This window comes from Labeo rohita, chromosome 15 (assembly GCF_022985175.1).
Source record: "Labeo rohita strain BAU-BD-2019 chromosome 15, IGBB_LRoh.1.0, whole genome shotgun sequence".
Classification (NCBI taxonomy): Eukaryota; Metazoa; Chordata; class Actinopteri; order Cypriniformes; family Cyprinidae; genus Labeo; species Labeo rohita.
This window is the reverse complement of record NC_066883.1, coordinates 1,024,732-1,040,477: the sequence shown is the minus strand read 5'-3', so window position 1 is coordinate 1,040,477 and position 15,746 is coordinate 1,024,732. Positions and strand designations below refer to the sequence as shown.

At 35.5% G+C, this 15,746-nt stretch overlaps 1 protein-coding gene and 1 long non-coding RNA gene across 3 annotated transcripts in view; both read right to left on the bottom strand.

The window, feature by feature from the left end:
- Nucleotides 1-796: 796 nt before the first annotated feature.
- Nucleotides 797-6,931, bottom strand: LOC127176888 (uncharacterized). 2 transcript variants are annotated; one of them, XR_007829163.1, is made up of 3 exons: nucleotides 5,772-6,931; nucleotides 5,592-5,684; nucleotides 797-3,287 (listed from the first exon to the last, which is right to left on the bottom strand). It is a non-coding gene; the product is annotated as an uncharacterized LOC127176888 (long non-coding RNA). The 2 variants fall into 2 exon arrangements; XR_007829164.1 differs by lacking the exon at nucleotides 797-3,287 and adding an exon at nucleotides 3,294-5,292.
- A 5,971-nt stretch (nucleotides 6,932-12,902) lies between these two features.
- The window catches only part of cldnj (claudin j), a 29,184-nt gene continuing 26,340 nt past the window's right edge, over nucleotides 12,903-15,746 (bottom strand). The window contains exon 2 of the mRNA XM_051128722.1: nucleotides 12,903-14,980. Coding sequence (XP_050984679.1) covers nucleotides 14,341-14,973 — 633 coding nt within the window. The 5' untranslated portion in view covers nucleotides 14,974-14,980 and the 3' untranslated portion in view covers nucleotides 12,903-14,340. The remainder of the gene's footprint in view (nucleotides 14,981-15,746) is intronic.

Here is a 15,746-nt window from a genome sequence, read left to right as displayed (position 1 = left end):
AGCCCAATTAAAGCAAACACTGATCTCCACAATGGTATCGTCAAACAAAACAATAAAACATCATCATCTAAACATCTCTTCATTCTCAATAAGATCTTCTATAGACATCTGACAGAAATAAAATCAGTCTGGTTAGAAATGCGTGAAGTTGGTAAAGCTGTGTGTTGAGTTGTTTAAATGTTCAGTTGATTTCATCTAAGGCTGTGGCTGAAGTCAGTTCTATAGTTCTTGTGTTTGTCTTGTTTCTCTTTCAATCAGTGATTCTGCTCATTAACAGCAGCTGTTCGTCAGTGTCTGAAGTCACTCATTAGTTTTCATTATCTCTGTAAGGTGGACTATATTAGTAAACTCATGTAGGGAATAGTGAATGAGGGTGTAGAGTTTGATTTTAAACACAGTCTCTGAATGTCGATTTTGAACGCTGTTAATTCACGATACATAGCAGCAGGCTACTTTTTCGAAAATGTCAAATAATACCCAGAATGCACTGTTTTAATGGAAAACAGCATGTTACTGTCAAAATTTGGCCGTTTTTTTACAGCAATTTTTAACAGTGTGCAATATAACAAATCTATATATATATATTGTTATCCTTGGTTTCAAAATTTGGTTTGGGTGTCTGAGATGGCCTGGATGAGTGTGAGATTTCCCGGCCTGAAATTTTGTCCCAGTCCGCCCCTGGTTGCAGCCACAGTAATCTCTGGTGGAATACAATTCAGTTCAGTTCTATTTAATTCAATTCAAGTTTATTTGTATAGTGCTTTTCACAATACAAATCGTTGCAAAGCAGCTTTACAGAAAATTAAAGTTTCTACAATATATTTAGTAGTAGCTTACTAGTGGTGACTATGTCAAGCTGATGTACATATGACAGAGATGTATGGTAAAGATCAGTTAATGACATAATCAATCAATGAAAAATGAACACTATTAACAGTAATGAATTATATGTTGAAATCAAACGTATAGCAAAATTCGGTAGTGCTGTATGTTTCAGGGTTGGCATCATCTCTTCTTAGGTGTTCTGGGTCCAGACTGAAGTGTGTGTAATTCCTAGTTACCATTATAGCTCACATTTTGAACAATTAAATAAAATTAAATAAGTGCTGAAACTTAAAGAGTAAAAGAACTTTTGTGAAAGTACAAAAAAGTAACGATTAAAGTTTAATCAAATATGCACATACTACATATAAACATACTACATCTAACTAAAATCATATAAATTAAATTTAAAGCATAGAATAAAATAAAATCAGTTGTTTATGGGAATCCTACAGCTGTCAAATTTGATTGGACAGGGGAAATATGGGCTAATTTTCATTAATTTTTTGGCAGGCCTCAAGTCATCTTTGGGCTGGAAATTATTCTAAAACCTGGCAACCCTAAACAGAGACCCTTCAGTACTTCAGTATTTTATCAGTGCTCAGTCACAAATGTGATCATAAACATTACTAAGATTAATTCAGAAGTGTCCAAACTTAATCCACAACAAAATCTACCAGGGTTGTTAACACAGGCATAGACCACCTGGAACTGTAACGGGTTGTTAAGAATAGAGCTGGACAGCGCGTTATAGTGGATGTTGAAGATAGTGTGTTGTCTGCTCATTTCCTGAAGGCTCTAATTGATTCAGTGATCACACACTGCCGCCTCACATTCACCTTGTACAGAGACTGAAGAGCTCAGCAATTATCTGTCATTTGTACGGTGAGTTTCTTTTGTATCTGCAGAAGGGAAGGAAATGAACAGAGCACAGCTGGGTAAAAGTGCCTCTCTACAGGAAAACCATTTTGGGTGGCATGCCAGAGATGGTTTTTGACAAAGACAGTCAATCTGGAGATACTATTTAAACACAAATAGAATTACTAATACATAATAAAGCATTTGTGCATTATGTCATTACATTACCACCCATTTCTTAATTTCTTTATTGTACCGTAAATAATCATTTTAAAACTTGACTATCATTTTGAGACAAAAATACAGTGACTAAAATCTCAATGTTGTATTGAGAGTAATACATTACAAGTCATGTAATCAGATTACTTTTCTCCAAGTAACTAGTAAAGTAGGGTATTACAAAGTTACTTTTTCAAATAAGTAATACCAGTTACCTTATTCTCACATTTACAGATGAGAATTTACAGTTGTACAAAAATATAACTTTGAGGTTTTTTGTTATTAACAAAACAAATAAGCAAGACCAGCTTAGGTGACAAAAGGTAAAACAAAAGTAATGCAATGCATTACTTTCCATTAAAAGTATCAAAGTAACTCATACTGTAATGCAATATTGTAATGCATTACTTTTATAAGTAACTTTCCATAACACTGTCACAATGTCTACAAAAGACAAAATATTACAAGTATCGTTCTCATCAAAGCATAGCATTCAGGCAATACTTGTCTTGCAGATCACACAGATTCATGTCAATTAAAGCAGATCACAAACAGTGTGATAGCACTGTGTGATATTATTTAACTGCTAGCTAACATTTCAAAATACATCTGGAGTGAAACATTTTGCATTGATTGTTTATACATACAGTGGACAAATGGCATTTTAATTTTAGAGCAAGTCAGGCTTCCCAATGACTTTTTTGTATTTATTGTCATTAGCACAGTCCCTTGATGTGAGTATGGGTTCTCTAGAGAATAAAAACAAAGACATTTCCCATATAGCTGAGCATAGCAAGAGCTGTTGAATATGGAGGTGTGGTGTTTTTGTGATGTAAAAGAACAAAGCAAAAACTAAATCCTAACAACAGTCTTTGATGTCAGCAAGCCTGGAAGAAGAGGTCGTCGACTCAATTTCTCCATCGTCTCTCCCTCGGTTGTCTTTTACCGCCATCTGGCGGTCACACTCAGAATAACAGAATTCCACTTGTGCTACTTCAGTAACTAAACACATTTCATTTCAAAGCAATTACTCCAATAAAGGCAGCAACAATGATTACAAAAGAAAGTTAAGTCTGTTACAATCAAACTAACATCTGGCAGTAAAAAGTCTTGAATTCCTCACAACTGGAATCTAATTATTTAATTCACAAACCTCAGACCCCCTTTTAAAATACATTTCTGATACATTTCCATTCAACCAAAGGCTGTTCTTAACACTTCACGATTCAGTCAGTTACACCTACATTTGGTGCCAGTTTGTTTTAATTCTAGTACATGGCAGGTCCTGACCACTCCCTGAGTGTTTCGTGTGCAGTTGGTGTACAGTTTTGACGTGCACTTTCAGACGCAGAGAAATAACGAGCGTCTGTGTCTGTGACATTTCATCTCTTCCCATCACACAGCAGAAAGATTTTGGTACCCAAAAAAAAAAAAAAAAAAAAAAAAAAAAAAAAAAGGAGTGGGTCAGTCCATAAATATAACATTCAAAAGCTTCTATTGAATGAGCAGCTGAAGGAAACAAAGTATAGACATTCCAAAATAAGAGTCCTTCTGTGATTTGGTCTTGTTTTGCTTTTTTCCCCCTGGTAATACTGGGATAATGTACAGTTCGCCGGTTATTACAATAAAATGAACCCTGACAGGGTGACCAAAATAAATGGATAAGTGAAAAATAAATTTAAATGTAAATCCAAAAACCAGCAAGAAAAAAGTTCTAACAGATCAAAATAAAAAAAGAAAAAAAGAAAGAAGAAATAACAAAGTTGCAGAAAGCCAATCCAAAGATCCAAAATGTGAATCCAAAAGGTAACACAAAAAAGTGAAAAACAAAACAAAACAAGAGAACCTGTTATACAAAGTAGATCCCAGAGAAGTCCAGATAAGGCACAAGAGAAAGACATGAGAATGACCGAATGTTAAACACTGAGCAAACATCTGAGTCACTTAAATAAACACACAAGAAACACAGGTGAAGCAGTTTGAAAGCCTATGACTTAATCACAGAGGTGGGAAACCAACAAAAAAAGCAACAAGGTGGCCAAAATAACAGTTTTAGTTTATCATTTATACAAGATATACCCATGTTATAGTTATTTATGCTACAGTATTTTAATAATAATTGACCACACAACATGGTTTTACATGTTTGTAAATGGGTTTATTTTTGTTATGCACATTTCACTTCAAGTTTTATTTTATTTATGCATTTTATTTTATTATTTTATTGCATGCTGTCAGCATGTGCAAATGCAACTAGAAAATTGAAATATAAAATGTTTGAGCGGTGTTGGGCTTAATTTTAAAATGTAATGCATTACAATATTCATTTTTTTTTACATATACTTGTGACTTACTAATATAAAAATGGTAATTAAACTTTATTTGGAGTACTACATGTGGACTGCACATTTCTTAATATTAGGCCTAAAATATGTTTCAGTGTCACTACTAATGGATTGTATGATCTTTAAATAATGTTATATATAAAAAGACTTTATTCACATGGCTTTAAAGTTTTAAAAACAACACATTTGCACAGGTGCCATGTGAATAAAGGCTTTTTATATATTTTCACATTATTTGAGTGCCTTGGAGTTTTTTAGAACACTAAAAGTACAATTTCAGGGTATTTTCATTAAGTATGTAATATGTAAATGTATTTTGTAGTATACTTAGCATTAAATAAATGTATTTTAAATACATTTTAGTATGTTTACTTTTCACTAGGGGTTGCTTGTTTGTTTTTAAAGGGGTCATCGGGTGCCCATTTTCCACAAGTTGATATGATTCTTTAGGGTCTTAATGAAAAGTCTATAATATACTTTGGTTAAAAATTCTCAATGATAGTGTAAAACAACACCATTTTTACCATGCCAAAATCTGCAAAAATCAACCCATTCTGATGGAGTGCTCCTTTAAATGCAAATGAGCTCTGCTTGCCCCGCCCCTCTCGTCTCTCTGTGGAGTGACGAGCCTGTTTACTTTAGCCACATTTAGTACGTTTAGCCGCGAAACCTGCTAACTAGCACGTTTTTAGGAAAGGTGATTGCAGAGATTCATAAAAAAAAACCCTTATACTCACTTCTGCTGTAAGTGAAGTTGGATCATGAATGATTTGCGCAAACATAGACGGATATATGTAGATCGGGAAGCGCATTCCCTTCACAAACAAACGTAATCCACTGCATCTTCAGCGGCTCAGATGTCGGGAGTAAATGACGACCACTATGTTCATTATTACATCCAGCAACCCAACACCTCAGTCGCTCAATCGGAGATATTCTTGTCTAACTTACATCCCTGCTCCAGCATCAAAACATGGAAAGTTGTTGGACTGTGACAGCTGGTCTGAGGTAAAATGTCCATGTCAATCAACTATTGTGGGAGCGGCCTCTGTGGGTGTGACAGCACACGACAGGCATCTGAGAACGGCTCGATTTAAAAAAGGGGATATTATTTTTACAGATTAATTAAAAATCATTGCATGGATTTTTATCAATATAGGGTAGATTTGTACATACACTGCCAACACAAATTAATGTTCAAACAACATGCAAAAGTGAACTTTGCATCCGATGACCCCTTTAATATAAAGATTATTTTTTGGCAAATGTAAAAGGCCTTTCACATCAAAAGTCAAATAAATACTCCTCAGGGTGAAGCAAATGCAAATTCATAAAGCTCAAACAAACCTGTCACCTGTGCTTCAGACGAGCTGTCAGGCAATAAATGGGGAAACAAAGTAACTGCCGTTTCTCATTTGAAAATGTGACTGAGATATTTTCCTGTAAATTAAAAAGTGTGTTACTTTAATAGCTACTTGAAAAAAGAAATTTGATTACATAACTCGTGTTACTTGTAAAATGCGTTACCCCCGAAGGGAAGAGGTGAGGCTTGGATCTACATGCAGCTTAACTTTTCTTTATTTAAACAAATAAGATCACAACTTGGGATCTGACAGAAGGTAAACAAGCCAGCTCTGTAAACATAACACAATGTTTGAGTCAATACCGGACCTGGAACTGAGAAAACTGAGGGAATAAATATACGAGGAACTAAACTAGACACAGGTGATGAGCATCATCAGAAACTATTAAAACAAATTAGCACTAAGCAAATGGGAAATAACACTCAGGTAAACAAGCAAAGAGTCCAAGGAAATGAAACTGAAACCAAAATACAAATGTATATTTGTACAAAAGATCTTCTAAACGTTTCATTAATTCCTACAGTAGAGGTAACAATAGTCATTCTTGGACTCACAGTCTTCTATCCAGTTAGGGGTATTGTGGAAATGTAGTGCTGTCTATGGTCTGGAGTGGATCCTGAACCCCTGGCTCCGAAGGTTGCACCGGTCCTTCATCCTGTCTTTGATCCAGGACTGCTAAACTGCAAATAATGGTTAGCACTACACCACCCACCACAAGCAGCACTGTGCCTATCCAGCCAGTGTAAATTGCTGATCCAAATTCCCGAGTCAATACTGCATCGGCTTTCGCAGCAGTTAAATTTGTAGTCCAGGAAATCACCACCAGTAAAACCAGTCCACTCACAACAAACATGGACCCGGAGGCTATTTTAAATGATATGTTCTTTGGATACCGTATCCAGCCCAGAGGGTAAACTACAATGGCAAATGTTCCCAATCCTATCGAAGTGATGACGAGAATGTTCCAGGTGTTAAAGTGCTCGGTTAGATTCAGCAGAGACCGATAGAAGGTGCAGTGAAGTCTGGCGGTCGTGTGGTGTTGCCAGTTTAGCCAAACTCCATCCCAGTACAATGGAAGACTTGTTGTGATGTCTTCCACCTTTCCAGTTACATGCCACATGGGTAGAAATTTTGTAACAATAGAGCAGAACCAGCCCGTGCTGGCCAGCCCTAAAAAAGCGAACTCTACCCTGATATTCATGCCTGTGTTTATTCAGCAGCGGCAAGCTGAACTATTTCTCATAGCATGGAAACTCACTTTACTGCATTCCAGCTGTGGGTGGAGAGACACACTGCGGTTGAAACATGGAGGATCCCTTTGTGTTTTTGCCATGGTTTCACAACAAATCCCTTCTGTTTCCTTGCACGATGAGTCATGAATAGGGAGCTGATAAATGAGCAGTGCTGACAAAGTTCAGATCCTTACTGAGGCAATAAAAGTCTTTGAAACTATTTGTTTCCTGGACTTGTGATTGTTTCCATACAGTAATGTAATGACATAAGTTATCCCATATCAAACGTAAATGTAATTTATTGAAGTTGTGTATGGGTTTGGAAGGAAACTCCATCCACTCCAGAAGTTAATAAAAATATTTCCTACACTTTATTTTAATAGTCCACTGTACATTCTACAAACTTTAAGTCACTTTGTAACTATATGTCAACTAACTCTCAGAGTATTAATAGACTGTTTGGTTAGGGTTAGTGTTAGTATAATAAGTTGACATGTACTAGCAAAATGCAAAGTCACGTATAATCAGCCAAATGTCCTTAAAAATAAAGTGTTAGCAGATATTGTAATGAATGCTACTTGACATGGAGTTGCAAAGTTACTTATAGTTATATACTTATAGTGGAGTGTCTAAAGTGGACTATCACAATAAAGTGTTTCCTAAGTTTTGGTTTAATAAAACCCTTTTGGGAAAATGTTGTCCATAGCTTAAGCCAACAGCTCAAGGCCAGCAGTGTCAAGAGAGTCTGATAATGTTTTCCTAGCTACAGCTCTTTTGTTGTTGTTGTTCCTCAAAGATTTCTTTGTTTGGTCACACTAATTGACAAATTCCAGTAGGAGGAAAACTTCTGAGAGGCCAAAAAGATCATGAAGGCTAGAGAACATTCCAGCAATTGCTTCTGAATTAGTGTAAATACTTTAGGTAACATTTTATTTCAGGGGTGTCCAATCCTGCTTCTGTAGGGTCACTATTCTACAGAGTTTAGTTGTAACTAAACACATTTCCGTGGAAGTTTCTAGAAATCCAGAAGACCTTGTTTAGCTGGTTCAGGAGTTTAATTGAGGTTGAACCCAGCTTTCGTTAGTACAGGGCACAGGCCCCCCAGCAAAAAAAACAGTCGTTTACAAGCTGCATAGGCAATAAAGAGCTGCTTTGTCACTGACAAACGGTAGAAGATATTTGCAAGTTAAATATCCACCTCATTAGTTTTCTGTCTTATAAATGATCCTGTTACCAGTGCTGGGTATTATTTACAGATTGTAGACTGTTACAGATTTCAAACTACATGGCAAAAACTTTAGTTAGTAACATAATCCATTACACATTTTAGGTAATACAATCAGACTACTTTTGATTACTTTTTGATTACTTTTTTGACCCAACTTGTACATCACAATGATTTAAATAGGATAATCTTGTACCGTATTGATATAAAAAACATAAAGAGAAAGAAAATATGCTTCATTCATTGTTAATAAAAGCATTTTACATGACATTATGACAGGGTTTCCCAAACTGTGGTTTGTGAAGGAACTGCAGGGGTTTGTGAGTTTAATGAAATGCTATATCATTTTAAAATACAACAATAAAAATAAAACACTTAATAAAAAAGATTAAATTATTTTGTTACCAACGACAGGGAACTGTAAACATCTAAATGTGTTACTTAATTATTAACTTACTGCCTTAAAATCTCAGGAGGTAAAAAAAAAAAAAAAAAAAAAAAAAAAAATTAGATGAAAGGTTCAGATGACAAAAAAAGTTCCCTGCATTGCATGTAAATAAAATTTAATGTGAAGTTTTGCATTTTAATGTGATAGACAAATATATGAGTGGTGGGATATTCAAAAAGGAAAATGTAAAAGATGAAAAAGAAGAATTAGGGAGAACCAATAAATTATGAATAATTTATTGCTTTTGTGTGAATAATATGTTATGAAATTGATAAAAAGGTAACTGTAGTCTGATTATGAGTATTTTTAAATGTAATATTAAAATACATATTAAATATTAAATATATTAATATATTATATTAAAAATATATTAAAACATATATATTTAATATCATATAATAAACAAGTATTTAATTTTTGGAATCTGGTTACGTAACCCAGATTACATGTAATTTACAGTTACTACCCAGCACTGTTACTACCCAGTTACTATTTCAGTGTGAGAAACCACTGCAAATGTTTAAGTGTCTTGAGTAAACTGTCTGAAAGAATCGCTGAATGGACGTTTTTGCAAACCCGTGTGACCGATTAGATCAAAAGAGTGATTCATTTGCTAATCTGGCAGTCCTAGTTTGATTCTAAACAGCCCAAGTCAATATACAGTAATCTTCATTGACATTTATTAAAAAAATATTTTACTGAGACATGCTGTATTATAAATGTGTCCTTATTACATATTACACGCATTTACTATAGTAGTTACAGTAAATTATTCCTACCTGTCTGTAATTTGCAAGTAATTCTGGACATCCTGATTATCTTGTTGAACTAAACTTAGCCGGACACTGACTCTCCAGAAGAGCAGCTGAGGAGCCCTGGCTGACTCTATCAGTGCTTGAATGAATGTATGTTTTTTTGATGATCTGTTATGATGAAATGCTTGAAATTCAACTTTATTTGTTTGTTTGTAAAAATCTATTATGCTTCCTTCTGGTACAAACTGACAAGTAAAATGTCCACTGAGTGGCGCCAAAAGATAATTTTATTCTTTCCAGTGCACAAGAGGCTGAAATAAGGTTGAAAGGTTGAAATAAATAAAAGAAAGAAAGAACATATATCTAAATATATCTATCTATCTATTTATCTATCTATCTATCTATATATATATGAAGAGTTCAGATGCAAAACCAGCTAAAAGCCATCTCGGTCAAATATATATATATATATATATATATATATATATATATATATATATATATATATATATGTATATATATGTGTGTGTGTAAATATTATTTTTTATACTCAACCAACAGGATTTCGTTTTTAGTAGCCTACGCCTAAACCATAAGCACAGATATGCTAGCTGTATTTTAATTTTAAATCCACATTTAAACCTCAGATGAGACCATTGCATGTTCTAACAGATACAGATTTAAGTAATTTATATTAAAGTAGTGATGTTACTCATAACACTGAAGAAGCCTCGAGGTACGTATCGAGCACGCAGCAGTTTTCCGTGAAGCCCAGTATCAGGGCGTGTATTGCTTTCACAGAGTCACGTGATCGACGACAAGCCAAGCCTCAAGGTATGCTGGACCTGAAGCGGTGCTGCACAGACCTATCAGGGTTTGACATCAAGTAGCGCTTATGTATTGAGACAAAAGAATGAGGTCAGTCACTGTCTGTCACGTAACTTGATAGTTAAAGCTTTTGGTTTTATCAAACACAAGGCAACTTAATGAAAAACAAGGCAAAGAAAATAGTGTTAAATCCTATTTAAATTAGTTATATTTTATACAATAAAACACTTATGATTAGTAGTAGTGGTATTATCATCATCATCATAATTATTATCAACACTTAATTAATTATTCATCATTCATTTTCCAGTGACACTATCAAAGTTGTTAATTTTATACAGTCAGGGGAAAGTCTCAGTGCTTTTTGAGACTATCATTTCCCTATCCTATCATGATTCAAGCATTCAAAGAATGCAGTTTCTGTGCGCCTCCAACACCAACATAGCTTTGTGAAGTTTCAAATGATGCGTCTCTCTAGTTTCCGGTGATGTACAATGCTCTCGGTGTTCTGTAACCTTTTAGTTCCGTAAACGCTCCGCGTGATCTGAGAACCTGTTTGTAGTTCTACACAGAGCCACTGAAAACAGAGTTGCGATATGTTCTGATCTCGCCGTCACGCGTCACGTGGTTCACGGAGCGCTCAATAGTTTTTAACAAGTGCGGGCTGTCAATCTGTTTGAATGCGTTTAAGCAGAATAGACAGCAGTTTCACTATGTTTGCAGCAAGCTCTGGTAAATATTAATGCATAATGTGCATTGATTACTACACTGACTAGACTTTACAGTAGCATTTTTTTTTCTGAGGAGGCATAAAGAGACAACATTAATATGTTTTTCATGAGTTTAACCCGGCATTCCTAATTTAGGTCACACTCTAATTTTTATTTAATGTTTTGATTAGATAAATTATATCTGGACAACAACTATCCATTAATGACCATTTAAATGTGTAGTTAATTCAGGTTGTTCTAGGCTGATGTTGCGTTTTAATATAGTGCTTGGTCTATTTCAGTTAGAAAACGGATTGGTATTGTTTTGGTTATTGTCTGTTTGTCAGATTATAAAAAAGTGTGGAACCCTCCAAAACGAAATGCGGGGGCCGGCTTCCCGCGTTTCCCTAGGGATCATCAGCACCAGCCTTGCACCCAATCAAAGCGTGCGCTGGCGCCTCACCCCACCGGATGCTGCTCGCTGCACAACGAAGCAGCAGACACTCAAGTCTTTCGCGGGAATTGCGTGTAGCGTACGCAACCCACGAAGTCCTAAGCACAAACTCGCCGAATGAATTTCCGTCCTGCAGTTACAGACACACTGAATGAGTTCGAGACAGAATTCATTCGGGATGCGCGCGCAGCATGGTTGCAGAAAACCCGAAAGAGATAGCCTTTACGGCTAGACAATTACAAGCAAACGGCACAAAATACTTAGATTTAAAAAGAGTATAGATTATATTGATTATATGTCATTTTTAAAATGTTATTTGCATATTACAAGAGCTTGTCACCCAGCGATAAGCACTGTTATTCAACGAAATTGGCGTTATAGTGGGATAGTCTTACAGATCTGAAACAGGGATGACATTTTTATGGGCGGTTCAATTGGCAGTCAATGGAGCCATGGAATAAAAGAATAAAAATGTAAATTTGATTTTATATTTCAAAATCCTAACTTTATTTTCGCAATCCAGAGATTATATCACACAAGTCTAGACGAAAAACAACTTGTCACTCAGTCTTTTCCCCTCGGCTTAAATCCCACACTTCTGGCTTTTTTGCCTCAGAATTGACAAACTCATTAGTTTTGTTAAATCGAGTTATAAAATCTGAATTAGTAGATATAAACTTGCATTTGTGAGGAAAAAAAGTCAGAATTGAGAGATAAAAAAAAAAAAAAGTTCGGTAAAAGGTTAATAGCAATAGGTTTAAATAATATGTCAAGCTGTAACTGTAGGGCTAATACAGTACATCCCCTATGAACAGCATATGTGAATATTATGAAGACCTATTGTTTAAATCAAATGTATGCTTTAAAAGTAGAGTAATCATAGCAGTTTTCATCCATAGTATGTCCGTTTAAATGTATGCGTTAAGCTTCAAATGGCGTCTTTGACTATAGGATTCTATAAAAATTACTTGCATTCGGATTTTGACACCAAAAGGCACAAAAATATTTTTTTTCTCTTATTCCATGGAGTTTACCCATTTACCTCCACTTGCTACCAGTGTTTTTCTGCAACCACTATGTGCGCGCAGCTGCAAATGACGTCACTGTGACGTCTACTCGAAATTGGTCTATATGAGCTTGAAGGCGCGAATCTTTAGAACGCGTCACTATGACGTCACTGAGACTGGCCACTCTCCACAGAAGATGCATCTTTTAAAATGTAAACCTATTTTTTGGTATTCTTTAGAAGAGTTAAACATTATTTTAATACACTTTTACTTTCTCTTAACAAAAAAGTACTCTGAACGTGTACAATTAATGTGTAATCTTTTTATTTAATGTTCAATCTTTTTCTTTCTTTCTTTCTTTCTTTCTTATATAAATATAATTTCAAACTATTTGATTAACACAATAAAAAATGCTGTACAAAAAACATCGTTATCCATGTCCACTCACCAAGGTGTTGTGGTACACAACAGCACTCTATGTAGGCCTATACTTGACATTGATTTAAATATAGGTAGGACAGGGTTTAAAACAAGGAGTCAGTTCACTCAAAAAATGAAAATTCTGTCATACTCACCTCACCTTCTTTCTCTCCATATATGGAAATCAATGGTAATCAAAACTCTTATTTATTTACTTATTAATTTTACAAAGACAGCACTCATTAATTGACAGAAACAAAACAATTCTTTTCATTTGTAGTCCCTGGCCAGTTCTTAAGAGGCAACCTACATTAAAAAGAATATCACATAATCATATCACACAAAAATACAATTATGATGTTTAAAAAACAATGCATTTAAAGAAGAAGAAGAAAAACATAAACAAATCATATTCTAGTGCTCCTAACATTCTTAAAAATATCTTAAATATCTAAATATCAACATATTTTGTGTTCTGTAGAATAAAGGTTTACAGGGTTGGAATAACAATAGTGATTAAAAGATGACAGGTTTTAAATCTGTGTGATCTGTCTCTTTAATTTATTACTAGTAGATAAATGTAATGTGAAATATGTGACCCTGGACTACAAAACCAGTCATAAGAATCATTTAAATCAAGATTTATGCTGAATAAATAAGCTTTCCATTAATGTACTGTATGGTTTGTTAGGATAGTACAATATTTGGCTGAGATACAACTGTTCTGAGGGTGCAAAAAAAATCTAAATATTGAGAAAATCACCTTTAAATTTGTCCAAATAAAGTTCTTAGCAATGCATATTACTAATCAAAAAGTTTTGATATTTTTACAGCAGGAAATTGACAAAATATCTTAATGGAACATGATCTTAATATCCTAATGATTTTTTTGGCATAAAAAACAAAAACAAAAAAATTTGACCCATACAATGTATTGCTGGCTATTGCTACAAATATACCTGTGTGAACTATGACAGGTTCTGTGATCCAGGGTCACATATTCAGCAAAAATGTTTGAGATAATAGTTTCAAATAGTAACAGTCATGGTCTTCTTTATTTTAATGGAATAATTTATAGAATAGTTTTCATTGAGCCTTGTTCATGATATTATATAAAAAAGAGCATGAAATTACACAATGCAACAAAAGAGAATTATTTTTAACACAACCTTACTACTCGAAAGTATTTGTTTGAAGCCTTACAAAACAGAAAACATTAATAAACACATTATTAAACTGTCTCTCTCTCTCTCTCACACACACACACAAAGTAACACAAACACATTTGTTTTTGTATCTTAATAGGGACTTTCCACTGGCTTCTGTTGTTTTTATGATATTCTGTTTACTGTAGTCCCTACAATGAACAGTATGTGAAACCACACACACAAACATATATTCACTCACAAAATATTCATACGGTAAGTCTGAGCAATCTAATGTTTTAAATGTATTTAAAAAAGGAATTTGAAGAACAAATATACGGACATACACAAAACTCACAACGCAATTTCTTCTTTCTTTCTTTCTTTCTTTCTTTTGTTTGGTAATCACTTAAAAACCCCACTTTTCTAATTTAGCACAAAAGCTAAGTATATTCTTTGAGGCTTTTGCACTTGATCAGTGTGTCCATTTATTGGCATGTGCTGTATATCACACATAGTTCTTTATGGCATAGCCACTGTGGGTGTCTGTCTTGGTTAAAGTGTATCTCGGGGAGTAGTTGTGGCGCTCTGGTGGGCAGCTGGTGCAGAGAACCGCACCACCGACGAACAGAAAGCCCGCCGTGACCCAGCCCACATAGAGCGCCGCCCCCATCTCCCTTTTCAGCGCTTCATGCACTATGGGATTATGAAAGTCTCTGATGATGGAGTCGGCCGTCCAGGACACGGGCACCACGGCGGTCAGCCCAGAAAGCATGAAGGTGATCCCAGAGACCACCACGATCCGTGCTTTGGCTCGTGGGTTACTGAGGCAGTTCGTGCAGTCAGCCCCAACCAGAAAGATGAGGAAAGCCAAGCAGGCCAAAGCCATGGTGGTCACGATCAGCCCGCGTGCCGCCTGCAGGGAAGGATCCAAATCCAGCAGGGCGTCGTAGAGTTTACACTGCATCTGACCAATGCGCTCGTACACGCACGTCATCCACAGTCCCTCCCAGAACACCTGAGCCACCACAATGTTTGTGCCGATGAAGGCCGTCACCTTCCACATGGGCAGAGCGCAGATGATGATGGTTCCTGCGAAGCCGATCATTGAAAGAGTGATTCCCAAGACCTGCAGAGCCATGGAGGGGCTGGGGAGGATAGAAAATAGAGACAACCATTAGGAAACAACAGATGTGTTTTTCTCTCACTAGGGGTTGGCATATCAAACTACAGATGACATTTGATTGGAATTTGTTTGGTTGAGACATTTGTGTTTGGAGCATGAATGAAACCGATACTGGCTGAAGAGTAGATTTCTCAACAGAGAGCTGCTTTTATTTCTGTCTTTGACATCATTTGTTTACATCTCGAAGAATGCAGTGCATGTGCTCCGACATAAAAGAATTCGTATGTGCTTTGCTTAAAAGAATAGATGACATTTCCTTGAAGTGGTTATCTGAAATAACACCGTGACTCTGGACTTTTGAAAAGGCCAAAATGAGAACTGTAAGAAATGACGCTTTCACTGTAAGCAAGGCCAGGTTGTTTGTGTATATAAACCTGAGAACTGTGTAACACAAGCCTTGTGAGGAAGGCTAGGCAGGAGAACTGGTTTTTAATTTAACTGAAACGCCTGAACTCTGTTTATATTATCTAAGAATTCAAATGTGTCATAGAAAGACATAGAACGAAGCACTTATGTCACATTGCCCATTCACATTAATAACTCTTTGTACATGAAGAAGGTGAAGGAACACATAGTACAGGTGAAGCACACATCATGTCATCATAATCATTAAACTACAGCAAACTAAACCCACAGTAAACTATGACAGAAATTGATTAAACACACATATACACAAACATGTTTGTTTTTGTAAATTGTGGGGACTTTCCATAGACTTCTATAGTTTT